Source organism: Danio rerio, chromosome 3 (assembly GCF_049306965.1).
Source record: "Danio rerio strain Tuebingen ecotype United States chromosome 3, GRCz12tu, whole genome shotgun sequence".
NCBI lineage: Eukaryota > Metazoa > Chordata > Actinopteri > Cypriniformes > Danionidae > Danio > Danio rerio.
The window spans coordinates 60,165,098-60,180,494 of NC_133178.1; the positions used below are offsets into that span (position 1 = coordinate 60,165,098).

The 15,397-nt window shown below is 37.7% G+C and overlaps 1 protein-coding gene across 4 annotated transcripts in view; it reads right to left on the reverse strand.

Moving 5' to 3' along the window:
* The window catches only part of cyth3b (cytohesin 3b), a 100,066-nt gene that overhangs the window by 16,263 nt on the left and 68,406 nt on the right, over nt 1-15,397 (reverse strand). For all 4 annotated transcript variants that reach the window (XR_012401260.1, XR_012401259.1, XM_017354834.4 and 1 more), the window contains exons 7-9: nt 15,130-15,242; nt 12,758-12,906; nt 9,863-9,974 (exon numbers count right to left, since the gene is read on the reverse strand). Coding sequence is in view for 2 of the 4 variants with exons in the window: in XM_017354834.4 (XP_017210323.1) it covers nt 9,863-9,974; nt 12,758-12,906; nt 15,130-15,242 (374 nt within the window). In the remaining 2 variants the exon portion in view is untranslated. The remainder of the gene's footprint in view (nt 1-9,862; nt 9,975-12,757; nt 12,907-15,129; nt 15,243-15,397) is intronic.

Below are 15,397 nucleotides of genomic sequence, written 5' to 3' on the forward strand. Positions count from 1 at the left end.
CAACCCCCACACACTGTGCTCTGCTATACATTAAAGGCTGTGACTCATCTGCAGTCATATCTCTGCTCTGCTCTGTTTTTGGCTGTAATAACGCAGCGTATCGAGCTCAACACATGCCGCGGGCTCATCATCATCATCATCCTCATCCCCCTCTCCAGCGTCTCCCACAGATTCTCTACTTCCCCCTGATCTTCATCTGTGTGACGCTCAGCCACAAAACAAGACACACGTTCAAAACACTAGTGCTGCTGACGCTTTACAGTTCAAAAAAATAGCGTTTGCTTTTTGTTCAGACTACTTATTTAAAATGAGCCTAAACAGCACAATTCTTGAGTTTTTAAAGTGTTTTATGCAACCCGGGCTCATTCTGAAAATGTAATCCCGTGGACATTTCTGGAGACTGCGTAATACGTCCCGGGAGGTACGTATTTTTGCAGTTTTTGTTTTCGTGAATCCGTGAGAGGCCGTTGTGTGCGCTATTTCGCATCTGAAATGTCTCGCGCGAGTGCCGTTCGCACCTGCTCTGTTCTCGCATTAACCCACAAGAGGCCAATGTCGATTGACTGAATGATTGACTGGGCAACAGGCCAATCATCTGACCCACCTTCCTCCTTCCCCAAACCCAACTAATTTTACCGATTGACCCACCCAGCCGCCTACTTCCCTAAACCCAACCCACGGTTTACAAAAGCCTTCCAGAAAAAGAAAAGCCCCTGTCTGATTTGTACCATGTCTTCGGATTTTACCACATTCTCCCCCTGTTGTTCACTTGTTCATTTTATTTTTTGGATTCTGTATTAATATTACCTGATTTCTGGAACCACTCTTCCACAGACTCGAACCCAGTCGTCATCGTGGTCAACTTCTATCTGCGTCTCAAGTCCGGCGACGTACACGACAAGCTAACTGGACAAACGGGTTGCAGCGGGTAGGCCCTCCACACGAAGGTAAGGTCAGCCGTTAAGCGCCAAAAGTAACCGCGTCATACCACCCCTTAGCGTTCGCTTAAAAAAAATTAAATGAAGCCATACGAACCTCCGGCTACGTAATTCGCGGTCTCTAGAAACGTCCACAGGACTACGTTTTCAGAATGAGCCTGTGTTGGTTTTATGTTTAATTCACTTATATTTGTAAACACTTCTAATAAAATAACTTAATTCCTTTATGTTGTCTCAATACAAAATTAATTGTGTGAAAATTAACATATTTATTTTTTAAGTGTATTAAAGTAAACCAAATTTAATATAATAAATTAAAATGTATTTTTAAAAATTTGTTTTCCATGATAATAATTTCACCCAATGAACAAATATCCTGCATTTTTTTTTACATATAAATCCAAACTATACAGTGCATAAGCACTGAAATACAAGTTTTGAGTTCTATGATATGTTTGTTTTGGTTTTTTATGAGAATGCTGTAAGGTTGTTTTCGCATAAAGTAGAACAATACCAATAAAAAATGGAGAAAAAACATCTTATATTTGGTTAAAACGTTGATACAGTAAATAAAATAAACAGTCCAGGTTAATTTTGTTAAGTGAACAATAATGTCTCAAGTACTGTAATTTTGTACCTGATACTTTGGGCGTGAAAATCGAATATTTAGATAATTATTATTATTATTATTCATTCATTCATTTTCTTGTCGGCTTAGTCCCTTTATTAATACGGGGTCGCCACAGCGGAATAAACCGCCAACTTATCCAGCAAGTTTTTACACAGCGGATGCCCTTCCAGCCGCAACCCATCTCTGGGAAACATCCACACACACATTAATACACTACGGACAATTTAGCCTACCCAATTCACCTGTACCACATGTCTTTGGACTGTGGAGGAAACCGGAGCACCCGGAGGAAACCCACGCAAAGGCAGGGAGAACATGCAAACTCCACACTGAAACGCCAGCTGAGCCGAGGTTCGAACCAGCGACCCAGGGACCTTCTTGCTGTGAGGTGACAGCACTACCTACTGCGCCACTGCCTCACCCTATTATTATTATTAGCAGTCTTTTTTATGGAAAGAAATAAAAATGAAAAAAGAAATAGAAAAATACACGTTTTGAGCACAAGCACATGTTTGTTTTTAGTTGATTCATGCTTTTCCTCTGTAAAAACATGTCCCCACAAATGCAACAGGGATATTTTTATTAAGGAAAACTGTAATTAATTGAGTGGAAAAAGCTCCCCACCGATTGCTGCTGAGGGGGACACATATAAACACTGTGGGGGTATTTGTGCACCCTTATTATTTGTAAGTACATAGGGCTTCTGGGACATTACATGAATTGTTAGGAATTTTTGCGCCCCGAGTCAGACAATACAGCAGAGGTGTGACACTAAATCAGACCATGTGCACTAAAACTGACCCGTGACCCCTGAAACAGCAGCCGGCTAAATCGGAGCAAAATAACAATATGCATATGCTTACAGTCGGGAAGAATGAAGATCTTTCAAAGCTGAATTTCTATCAAGTCTTTTCAAGCCATCTTTATTAGATTGCTGTTGTGCTATGTAAGGATATTGTACATCTTCACTGTAAAAAAATATCTGTAAATAAGCAGTTTTCCATATTTTGTGTATTTCCATGCTTTTGAATTGCATTATGGGACCTTGATCTTTGCTTTCAACAATGTTTAACCTAAATAAGTTTGAAAAAGTAACTTTTGTTACCATTTTTAATAGTTTAAGATGATATATTGTCTGGGTTGGTGTATATTATGGTACAAAAATCTTGTAATAAACTGCAATTTCTGTTATTTTACAGACCTACAGTATTTCTCTACATATTATTTCCTATACATTATTTTGTTTCAAACTGCTAAAATAAATAAAAGTGATTTTGTTAATCTGCATTTGAATTTTCAATATCAAAAGTGGACAGAGCAGAGATCCCATAATGCACTTCACAACCGTAAAGAAACAAAAAAACACAAAATGCGGAAACTGTTAATTAACAGATATATTTTTTTACACTGTAGGCAGTTTGCTTTCGCAGATTATTACACGGCTGTCTGGAATACTTGATTCTGATTGTTCAGTCATACCATTCCAAGGTATGTTATTCCCAGTAACAAACTACTAATAACTGTTATGGCTCAAAACAATGTTTGTGTCTAACTTTTTCATTTTGTGGCAAACAGTCATGTAATAAGTGGGATAAAGTACTTGCAGGCGGTTTTCGCAGAATGAAGCCCTTCGGTCTTTTACAACAGCTGCTAATAAACCTGTCAGGCTTTATTTCACGAGTTTACATTTACAGATAATTGACTGAATGGAATATGCGTAAAAGGTGTGCTGTCCGGGGAGAGAGCTCTGAGCTGGGGAAGCCCCCTAACTCTTGTTATTCCCCTTATCAGGATAAAGAGAGATACGGTGTCCGAGCGCAGTGTCTAGCATGGCTCCAGAACGCTCCCGCCACAGATTTAAATAGGTTTCGGGTTTAATAGTGTGGAGTTGGGGAGGTGAAGGGACGCTGAAATGAGAAAAAGGAGGTATGACGTGTTTGACTATTTATAGGGGTTTGCTCTTGAGCTGATTGGATAATAGAATGATTGTGTGTGATGAATTAGCCTCGTCAAAGACTGATCCTGCTCCTCCCGAAATTTGTTTATAAAACATCACTTAGTGATTACAACCAATGTTCTGTCGATGTGTCCTACCTTGTCAGATTTTCCTACCTCCCATTCAAAAAGTAGGTAGCATATTTTGATGACATAATATGCTACCCATCAGATTTTGCTACCAGTGTAAGTTTTAATGTGGAGTAGTGTGATATGAAGTCGCCCTAACCTACCTAATCCCTAACCCCAACCACAGATCCATTCACATACAGTGTTGGTAGCATCATCTAATGGGTAGAATAAAATGTCAGGACACCGGCTTGATGTACTTTATCCCGCTTATTACACTGCTATTAACCACAAAACATTAACAATAGACACAGAACATTGTTCTGAGCCATAATACACTTCCTGACAAAAGTCTTGACGCCTATCCAAGTTTTAGGAACAACAAATTATACTTCTAGTTGATCAGAAGTGGCTTATATGAAAGACAAAGGCCTCTAGATTATGTTTATTTGACCAAAATAAAATACGATCATGCCTTGATTTTTAATTATTTAATTAGGACAGTAAGGTCTTACTTTGCTTAGATAAAAGTTGTCACTTAACAGAAATAATGTACAGTATAGAATATAAAGTCATGGAGCAGTGGAAATAGAATTAATATTGTGTACATAACTCTGCAATAACAAATGACTCAAATAAATTATTAATAATTTATCTGCAATGGCAAAGAAAGTGTTCTTGCAGGACTCCCAGAATTCATCAGGAGTCTTTGAATTCTACTTCAATGCCTCCTCCTTCTCCATCTTACCCCAGACATGCTCAAAAATGTTTATGTCTGGTGACTGGGCTGGCCAAGCCTTGTGATGCAGTTCAACAGTTGATTCATTGGAAAAAGCAACCTTCTGGCACTTTTCCAAATGATCAACTATTAAGTTAAGTTATTATGTGTTACTCGTACAACTGGGATCGATGACAAGGCTTTTGTCAGGTAGTGTAGTGTATTATTACTTTAAATAAAAGCCAAGCTGATAGAAACAAAAAGGCTGAATGGAGCATACACTAACCTACACATTATTTAGTCACAAGATGGCACCAAAGAGTCAAAAACAGGGGTATGACAGCTGAAAAAAATCCCAAAATATATATGCTGTATATAGCAAAAAAAAAAAAAAAAACACAGGCTCATTCTGAAAAAGTAGTCCCGCGGACGTTTCTGGAGACCACGAATTATGTCGCAAGAGGTACGTATTGCTGCATTTCATTTTTTAAATGAACGCTACGGGGCGGTGTGACGCCATTCTGACCGCTTATCGGCTGACCGCTTACCTCCGTCTGGAGGGCATTACCGCCGCAACCAGTTTGTCCAGTTAGCTCGTTGTGTATGTTGGCGGACTTGAGATGCAGAGAGGAGCTGACCACGTTGACGATGACGATCGGGTTCGAGTCAGGGGAAGAGCGGTTCCAGAAATCAGGTAAAACAAAAACAGAATCCAAAAAATAAAGTGAACAAGTTCATAACAGGGGGAAGAATGTGGTAAAATCAGAAAACGTAGTGAAAATCAGACCAGGGCTTTTGTTTTTCTGGACGGCTTTTGTAAATTTTTTAGGGACGTTTAGGGGAAGTAAGCGGGTGGGTGGGTAAATCGGTAAGTCTGGTTGGGTTCAGGGAAGTAGGAGAAGGGTGGGTCGGCTAATTGGCCAGTCGCCCAGTGGATCATTCAGCCAGTCAGACAGCCAGTCAGACAGACAGTCGTTCGACAGCGGCCTCTGGTGGGTTTACGCGAGAACAGCGCGGGCTCGAACGGCACTAACGTGAGACGTTTGAGATTTGAAAAAGCATACACAGCAGCCTCTTGCAGATTCATGAAAACAACAACCACAAAAATACGTACCTCCCGGGATATATAACGTGATCTCCAGAAACGTACGTGGGACTACGTTTTCAGAATGAGCCTAAGTTGCAAAAAAAACATAACAGGTGTAAAACAATTTAAAATAACAAATACGTATAGAAAATTACATTCTGATGACAGAAAACTCAAATTTAAAGCGACAAACAAAAGACCCTGACATTCCATGACTAAAAATTCCTTGACTTTCCATGACAAGATGGGATATTTGATGGAATAGATCTGTCCTTCTTACTTACCTCCTGTAGACACAGGCAGTCACATGACAGAAAATTAAAACCCGAGATCAGAGCATAGGAAAACAAGAAGGAATGTCCAACATCAACGCATTAGAAAACACAGAACCAGCAAAACGCACAAGCCAAACACACATTAGGGTAGAAACAACACAGGTAATGTTTAGAGATAGAGGAGACGGGACATCAGAAAAACACAAACAAGCGCCATTTGATGCTTGACAAACAAATAAAGGAGGCTCATCCAGATGAAAGAGAAGGACAACAATGCAGCGTTTGTAATTTTAGCCCTGCAGGGATTCGTTTGTGGATGTCTGGAATTTTGCCCCCTCTGACAGACCTAATGTTGCATAGCCAGACGTTTGACCATCGGCAGAACGTCTAGTTTACTTAATAACTGCACATTAAGGGCTTGTTTTGCATCCAGAGTCATCTCTTATGACTATGTGTGTGTGTTTCTCTCTTATTCAAACACTTTCACGGGAGCATGAGAACTACTGAACCCATGTTATAAAGTTACAAGCAAGAAGCTAAGCATGGAGATCAAAGATTTAGGGATGCCAACAATGATTCTAATGGCAATCCAAATGCAATACGTTTTTTTAATAGTGTTGATAATTTGAATTGTTTTAAAAATTTTGTTATTTAATGGAAATGAAGTACTCAGTCAAGTTTACCTTATTTTGTTCATTGGATTCTACTTTAATGAAAATATATTAAACAAACTCGATTGATGTATCCATTTAGCAGAAAATGGAATGTACTTTTGTTTACCTGTGATCTGATTCGAGTTCACTCTTCACTCGAGTCTCGAAAATACGTGTGCACTCCTCCAGCCAAAAGCATGTCATGTGCACCCAGAGCGAAGCTCCGCAAACACCGCAATGACATCACTGTCGCAGCACGCACTCAAGCATCAAGTATACATCAGCCTTTAGCTTATTCTTTTCACCTGTACGGCATATCTTTAAACTGTGGGGAAACCGGTGCACCCAGAGGAAACCCACGCAAACACGGGGAGAACATGCAAACTCCACACAAAAATGGTAACTGGCCCAGCTAGGACTTAGCGATCTTCTTGCTTTAAGGTGACAGTGCTAACCACTGAGCCACTGTGTCCCCCTAGTTTTCTGTTGTCAAAATGTAATTTTCTTTGAGGTATTTTGCATTTTTAGCTATATTCAGCTCAATTTTTCAGTTATCACAAGACTGTTTTGACTGTTTGGCACCATCTTGTGACAGAACAATGCATAGGTTAGTGTATGCTCCGTTCAGCCTTATTGTCAGCTTTGCATTTAATTCAATAAATAATAAACTATTATGGCTCAGAATATTTTTGTCTAACTTTAACATTTCGTGGCAATTTCGTAGCCATGTAATAAGCAGGATAAAGTACATCAAGGAGGTTGTAATGAAAAAATAAAGCCCGACAAGTTTATTGGCAGATGGTGGAAACCGCCTGGATGTACTTTATCCTGCTTATTACATGACTGCTTGCCACAAAATGAAAAAGTTAGACATAGGCATATAATTGTTTAATAATATAATAGTTTTTTAATTCCATCCTTTTATTTCATAACTTTAAAATTAAATTAAAATGTTATAAAATGCTCTGCATAATTGAGTACAGTTCATTTTAAAAATTAATATTTTTATCAATTTTTCAGTGAATACAGGCAATGTTTTTGGTGCATTTAAACAAAACAGAATTATTAAACAGATACATTTATTAAAATAATACTTTAGTCACCAAACATATTTAGAAATTGAAAAATAATACAAATAAATTCAAGGAAAATAATGCCAAAAGAAATTACAACCTACAAAATTTTTGCTTCTCTTGATTTTTCCTATTTTTTAAATTTGTATTTAATATTTTTCTATAACATACATTTGGCTGTAATAGTTTTTAAATCGTTATTATACGTTACTTTGTTAGATAAGCTCCAGATTTGGCTTCAGTACTGACTAATCTAATGTTTATTCCCAAATATAACATTGTATACCTTCGTTTGTAAAATACGAATTTAAAAGATAGACTTGTGAGGGATGTACTTATATATGCTGAGCACTGTAATAATAATTGCCTAATAATTTTGCCTACAACTGTTTATCAGTGTGTCTAACGACTAGTAAGAGTTCAGCTTGGGGTTAAAATATGAAGGAAAATGATTCCATTGTGATTCAGAGTTATATATAGTTATATAGATATGGTTAGAATGAAACACCATTCTTATTCAGCCCTGTCCTCAATAAATAATTAGCAAGTGTACAATTGTTAATAACTTTTATGTAATGTTTATATAAATATAAGTTTGTTTTTAACAATTTCAACATTTTAAATAATTAAAACTTGCTGACAAGTGAGTAAACCCTAGAGGTTCTCAAAGTGGGGGTAGGAACCCCACGGGACAATGAGTGGAGGTCACTTGGGGATTTCCAAAAAACTAATTCATTTTATTAAACCATTAGAATTACCATATTTTATCCATAACTCACAGAAAAAATTGTAGTTATTAGATATAGTAGTTAATGAAAATAGTAGTTAAATTTATGCGCCCCTCGGGTGATTATGTAATATTAAAGACACCAAGTTAATATTTAATTGCACCAGGTTAAACTTTCTAACACCTTTACGGCACTCATGTATATCAAAAATAAATACAGGCCACAACTAAACATGGAGGATGGTTTCCGAGTGGCATTCTTCGAAATTTAAAGAGGAATACATGTGGGCCTATTAGTATGTGTGCGCCGGTGTGTAAGGTGTATATATATACCTCAGAGGATATTGGGGGTAGTGAGTCACTGCCGATGTATTTTTGGGAGTCGCTGGTTGAAAAGTTTAAGAACCCCTGGTTTAAAGGACGTGCACTGGCGAATTATAATGATTAAAACTGACAATAAATGAGTATTTTGATCTCTAAATACAGTTATAAAATGAATTTTCTTCTAAAAATGCACGATAAGATATTTTATAAACCCCTCTTTCTCATTTGACCCGTAGATTTTCTGTTTTTCCAAAATCCCAGGCATAACTCAAATATCAAGCTAAAAACAAAATGTATGTAATCTCTGATCACACCGAATCATTATCAGCTCAAACCTGGCACAGAAAATGGCACAATACACTATTTGTTTTCCCCTCAGAAACATTCGTGAGCACCACGTACAGTTAAACACAAGTCTGAACCCAGACGGACTGTAAAAGAAGCTTAATGTTGTCCAATCAGATTAAAGCTTGCCAGATTCTTTTTACATCAGATTATGAAGTAAGAACAGGCCGTGAACAGTGTTTCAGCAGTTTGCTTAAAGTTTCAATCTGGTGTTTTTTTTGTTTTTTTTTTAAGGAGCAGTTCACTCTCCTATTGACTCGTTTAGTCACCCTCAAGTTTCTTTTTTCTGTTAAACACACAATCCACAAATTAGTTTTTTTTTTGTCATTATTACGAATTTGTACGACAAACAAACACGTTTTAATATATTCATAACCGGACTCATGTTTACTGTCATGCTTTTAAAACAAACCCGCTAAATTTCGCGATCTATAACCCATAATAATAACTCCTGTACAGCAGTCCCACAACTCAAATCCCCTGTCAGTAATGTCTAGTGGCTGAGAATGAGCTTCTTACAGTGTCTGCTATAATGTTAATGTTGCTTTTGGTGTGTTTACACAGATGAATATGGCCACTGTGTAAATACACAGTATAGTTACGATCTTATTGCCACGTTATATCGTTATGATAACATAAAATATGCCTTCAGTGATTTCTTGAAGATAAATATCAAAAAATAGCACAACTGGAATAACTACAGCAGTCGCGACCGTCTGATCTCATATGAAGCAAGAGATCGTGAGGACATATGATGACATGCGCAGGTGCTGTAGTGCTGTCCCAGTTCTTAGGGGTAAATTTTGAAGCCCTTCCCCTTAACCCTCAGTTGTGCGGACCAAGAGGAAGGGGAAGGAGTAGGGGTACAAAAATAGAATTGGGATTGGGCCTAAGAGTGATTCTTAGCTTTAAGAAATTTGATAGCCTTTATACAAGAGTACATTTCATGAATTTTTAGCACTTACATCTATAATAACACTTTGAAAAGCTTGATATATACAAGCCCAGAGTTAAAGACACTACTGACCTAGCTTCAGCAGCCAGCCCTCTCTGTCCGGGTTGAAGAACGTATGCGTCAGGTCATTGCCGTCATCCTCAGGGATTTTAAAAGGTTCGCTTTTGATGCTCTCATACAGGTTCTGAGAGGGTGAAGAGAGACCGAAGAGACATTAGTGTTGTTAATGTATGCGGATGAGTACATTTACATGCCTGACTCTGTAAAATATTGAAAACTGTCTTATGCTTTTTGCTGCATTAATCATGATCAGCTCTGAGTTTTGGGGTCGGTCATATGGAAAATTCATGTTCATATTCAGCCCCAATATAGGAGCTCCAACATTACGGTAAAAAAACCTAACAGTCATGGCCTACATTCTCAATGTAAATGAATGTCATTTGGAATATGGATCACACACTTTAGAAATGCGAGACTCTATCTGAACTGTGAGTGGTTTGGAGATGTTGAATGTTTTACATTCCATATCGCACAAAAGTTATACATGGATCAAGTTGTGGTTAGCACAGCAAGAAGGTCACTGATTCAAATCCCAGCTTTGCCAGTTGGCATTTCTGTGTGGAGTTTGCATGTTCTCCTCATGTTTGTGTGGGTTTTCTCCAGGGGCTTCGGCTTCCCCCACAGTCCAAAGACATGTGCTATAGCATTGGGTGAACAAAAATTGGTCGTAGTGTATGAGTGTGTGTGAATGCGAGAACGTATGAGTGTTTCCATGTATTGGGTTGCGGGTTGCATATGCCACAACAGTTGGTGGCAGTGGCGACCCCTAATAAATAAGGGACTGAGCTGAAGGAATATGAATGAATGAATAAATGAATGATTGGAATGACTGTGTATTTTGATATTAATTACAAGCAGTAAGATATATGATTTGAACTGTATCTGGTCAAAGAAACCACACTTCTTGGATGTTTTAAACAGCAAACATGTGCTAACTACAGTATATAATCATCACTGTGTTCCATTGCTGAGTGAATTAGTGAGATGGAGCTTTTTACAGTGTCCTCTTAGCAGTGACAGGACATATTGGGTTCAGCTGTTCAGTGTCATTGTAAGACTCTCCCAGCAAACTCACAAGCAAAGAAACGTGCTCATGTAAGCATTTAAAATTAGTGGAGTAATTTTTATATATGCTTATTGTTTAGGGGGGGTTCATTTATTGGACAGGACAGTGAAGAGGACACTCTAGTTCCCACAACTATAGCCACTGTTTCAGATGTTGTGTGTATATATATATATATATATATATATATATATATATATATATATATATATATATATATATATATATATATATATATAGCCACTGTTTCGGTTTTTGTGTGTGTGTGTGTGTGTGTGTGTGTGTGTGTGTGTGTGTGTGTGTGTGTGTGTGTGTGTGTGTGTGTATATATATATATATATATATATATATATATATATATATATACATATATACATATACAGTGAGGAAAAAAGAATTGAATCATGTTTTGTTTTTTTCCTTGGAAAATTATTTATAGCTGTTGTCATGGTATTTAACCAGATTTTAACAACCTACATAATACAAACATAAAAATGAAACAAAAAAGAAAATCTGAAAAATGACTAATGTGATAGCAATGAAATGACACAAGGAACATCTGGTGAAAAGCCAACAGCATCTTTAGAAATGTGTTTTCTGAGAAAAATAGTGACTTATTTTCCCAGCTGTACAGTACATATTTCAGAATCAATTCAGAATATCAGAATTATTAATTTCCCTTTGAATTTTTTTTATGTCTATTTTAAATATTTCCCAAATGATGTTTAACAGAGCAAGGAAATTTTTACAGTATGTCTGATAATATTTTTTCTTCTGGAGAAAGTTTTATTCGTTTTATTTTGGCTAAAATAAAAGTATTTTTTGATTTTTTTAAAACCATTTTAAAGTCACTATTATTAGCCCCTTTAAGCTACTTTTTTTCTACAGAACAAACCATCGTTATACAATAGCTAGCCTAATTACCCCAACCAGCCTAGTTAACCTAATTAACCTAGTTAAGCCTTTAAATGTCACTTTCAGCTGTATAAAAGTGTCTTGAAAAATGTCTAGTAAAATATTAGGTGCTTGCGTCATGGCAAAGATAAAATAAAACAATTATTAGAGATGAGTTATTAAAACTATTATAATTAGAAATGTGTTGAAAAAATCTTCCCTCCGTAAAACAGAAATTGGGGAAAAAATAAACGGGGGCCAATAATTCTGACTTCAACTGTACATATATGATGTTTGCATGTGCATGCCACACATCTCTATTTCAAATAACTATGTACTATGTAAGTATGTAAATGGCCCCAGTTCATTTCTCCAGGGTCTACAGCGAGTTAAAGCTGCAAACTGGCATTATTCAGGTTTTTAATATTTGCTATTGTGCATTTCTCTCTTTTTTTATGTTACATGTTCTTGCATCATGTCATATAGGCTGAATTCTTGTAACATTAACGCCTGGAAACCCATACATAACAGTTGGCTAAAATTAAAGTCTAAAATAAAAGTAAACATTAATTGAAGACTTTTTTTAATGACACCCTTTTGCTGTATCAGAGTTTCACATAGGCTATGTCATTTACTAAAATGATGTTACTAAGGTTGAGCTGTCTCATTCTTTCAGTTTTGTGTAACAAATGGAGTTAAAATATTTTTTTTCCAATGTAAACGGAATCAAACCACACATCTTACACATCCAAATCCTTCTGTTGTGTTTGCTTGTGATTTTTGACTGCTGAAGCTGTCAAATAACTGAAATCATTCAGCATGGTGATATGGTACTGTAAGGGACTGCATGGAACCACTCTAGCTGTGCGTTTATATAAAAAGAAAGGCTCATCAGCCAATCATAATCAAGCATTGGACAGCCCTGTAGTATAAAGCGCAGTGTGTGTTACCCTAAGCAGCTCCTCCGGCAGGTCTCCTCCGTCATTAATGCCTCTGTTCATGGAGATGAAGCGCTCCACGGCCGGTTTGTCCCTGACGTTAGGATTGTGAAGGCTGGTGTTCAGCATGATGATGGCAAAGGACAGGACATAACATGTGTCTGCAAAGAACAAAACACAAACACAATTGAGAAACCACAACAATCATCTCCGCAAAGTTGAGGGTGATTGTGTCTGATGGAGAGCACTAGAAAAGGCTTTGCGGTATTCTGGACACTTGATGAAGAGATCTAGAGTATAGCAAAGCTTTGTTTTGATTTAACACCAGAAATAGAACTGGAGTTCTGTAGCAAAAATGAACATTATGACCAGTCATAGTGACCAGTATTGTATTTTTTTACATGGTTTAATAATTTTTTGTTATTAATATTGAAAAATTGAAGTTCCTGTTTCAAAGCTTACAGATAGATGGCTAATTTGTATGTCATTGATACGTTCAGTGCTAAGGTAGATAAACACTTTTGGCACTTTTTTCGAGTCTCTTCATTAGTTTTGTTTGTCCTGTAAATGATTCGATAAATGCCGTACCGTGCCATTTATACCGAGGTATTACCGTACCGTGAAATTCGGTAAAACTTTACAATAAGGTTCATTAGTTAATGCATTTCCTAACATGAACTAATCATGAACAACACATGTACAGCATTTATTAATCATAACTGAACATTTACTAATGCATTATTAACATTTAAGTCCATGCTTGTTAACATTAGTTAATGCACCATGAGTTAACATGAACTAACAATGAACTACTGTATTTTCATTAACTAACATGAACAAATACAGTAGTAAATGTATTGTTCATTGTTTGTTCATCTTAGTAAATGCATTATTTAATATTAACTAATGAACCTTATTGTAAAGTGTGACCTGAAATTCTGATGCCGTTACATCCCTAAAGGCTGATTTATACTTCTGCGTCAAACGCTGGCGTATGCTACGGCGCTGACACATAGCCCTTCGCCGTGGCCGTCGCCGTCACTGACGTGCACCTCTCAAAAAATTTAACTACACGTCGCAACGACGCGTAGCGTAAGCTCTGTGATTGGTCGGCTTGGTAGCGCTGACGAGTCTGGGCGGGACCGCGAGTCGCGCGAATGGCGCGAGCGATTGTTTACAAGTGTGGAGTACCGTGAAGGAGCTCCGGATGGAAAGTTTTGTTTTGTGTTCACCTCATAGTTAAAGTTGTTGCACGTCCGCCGGTTCCTCCCTCAAAATGAGCGAGTTTGAGCCACTTGTACATCCCGGAAGTGTTCAGGACAAGCAATAAAGCAGCGAAGAAACTCGACACAGAGGAACATTTACACCTCACTGCCAACTAGTGTTTTGGAAGTGTTAATGTAGGCCCACAGAGACAGCGCGCAGAAGTATAAATGCACAGCCACGCGCGTTGCATGCGCCGTGGGTTACGCCGGTCACCTAACGCAGAAGTATAAATCAGGCTTAATGGGGTATATGCCGAGCTAATGTGTTTCCCATGCTAATACACTTCCGGTGACCTGTTATCGTGATGTTTTTTCCCATTTTATATGGTTCCTTTTAAAGCATCGATGTTGTAATGTATTTCAAATACAATCAGTTAAACAGACTTTGGCATCCATTTAGTTGCTCAAGCGTATAACGAGACAAAAAGCCGTTTGCTCGCACGCGCCTGTCAGAATCGGCAGGTTAGCGCAGTAGCTCCATTGAATATACTAGGGTAAAATAAATTCTCATATTATAAAGACATGGCGGAGAAAATGTAATTTACTGCAGTCCTTCTTGTACAATCTGAGTCCCACTTTATATCGGATATCACTCAGCCAGTGGAGATCGCAGATTTTTAAAGAAAACAGACCTTAAACGCGCCGATTTTGCAATAGCATACAGTTCGCCGGGAACGATTAACCCAGGATACTGGCAAATTAAAAGTCCTATTAGCATGCTTCAGCATATACCCTATAAACATCCATAACAGGAATCACAAGTCAACACTATTTAGTTTCCTTTAAATAAAGTGGCAATTGCATTCAAAACACATTAAAAACAATGCAAATGTGGCAAAACCACTAATATGAGTGCATTTTTTGTACAAGCTGAGATTTTGAGTTTAGCTTTCAACTGCGACCAGTTGATCACGAAAATAATAGTGATAGCTCAACAGAAATGAAAGTGGAGCCATGCAGAGCTCCTGACTCAAAAAAGAAGCCCTGATGCTAATTCCCACAATTGTGGAGCCTGCAGCAATGCTGAGAATGCGACAATGAACAAAAACAGGATCTGGAATGAGTGTGTTTCTGAGGTTTGTATTAGTTTGGACGCTGGGCGGTTTGAGCATGTCTGACCTGTGGACTGAAAGACTCCAGGGTTGCATTGGCAGTACCGCGACGCAAACGCCTCCATCATCCTGTCAATCTTCTGCGCTTCACCAGGAAGCCTGAAACTCCAGAGAAACTGTCTGTGTGGAGAGAGCAAATCAGTTAGAAAGGCATACATTTACACAACATTGAATAATCCATCAATTGTTTTATTATTATTCTGAAATATGGTAGCATAAATACTATCAGCATGGACGAACAGCCCTACTACACGAATCATTTAATTTTTTAATTT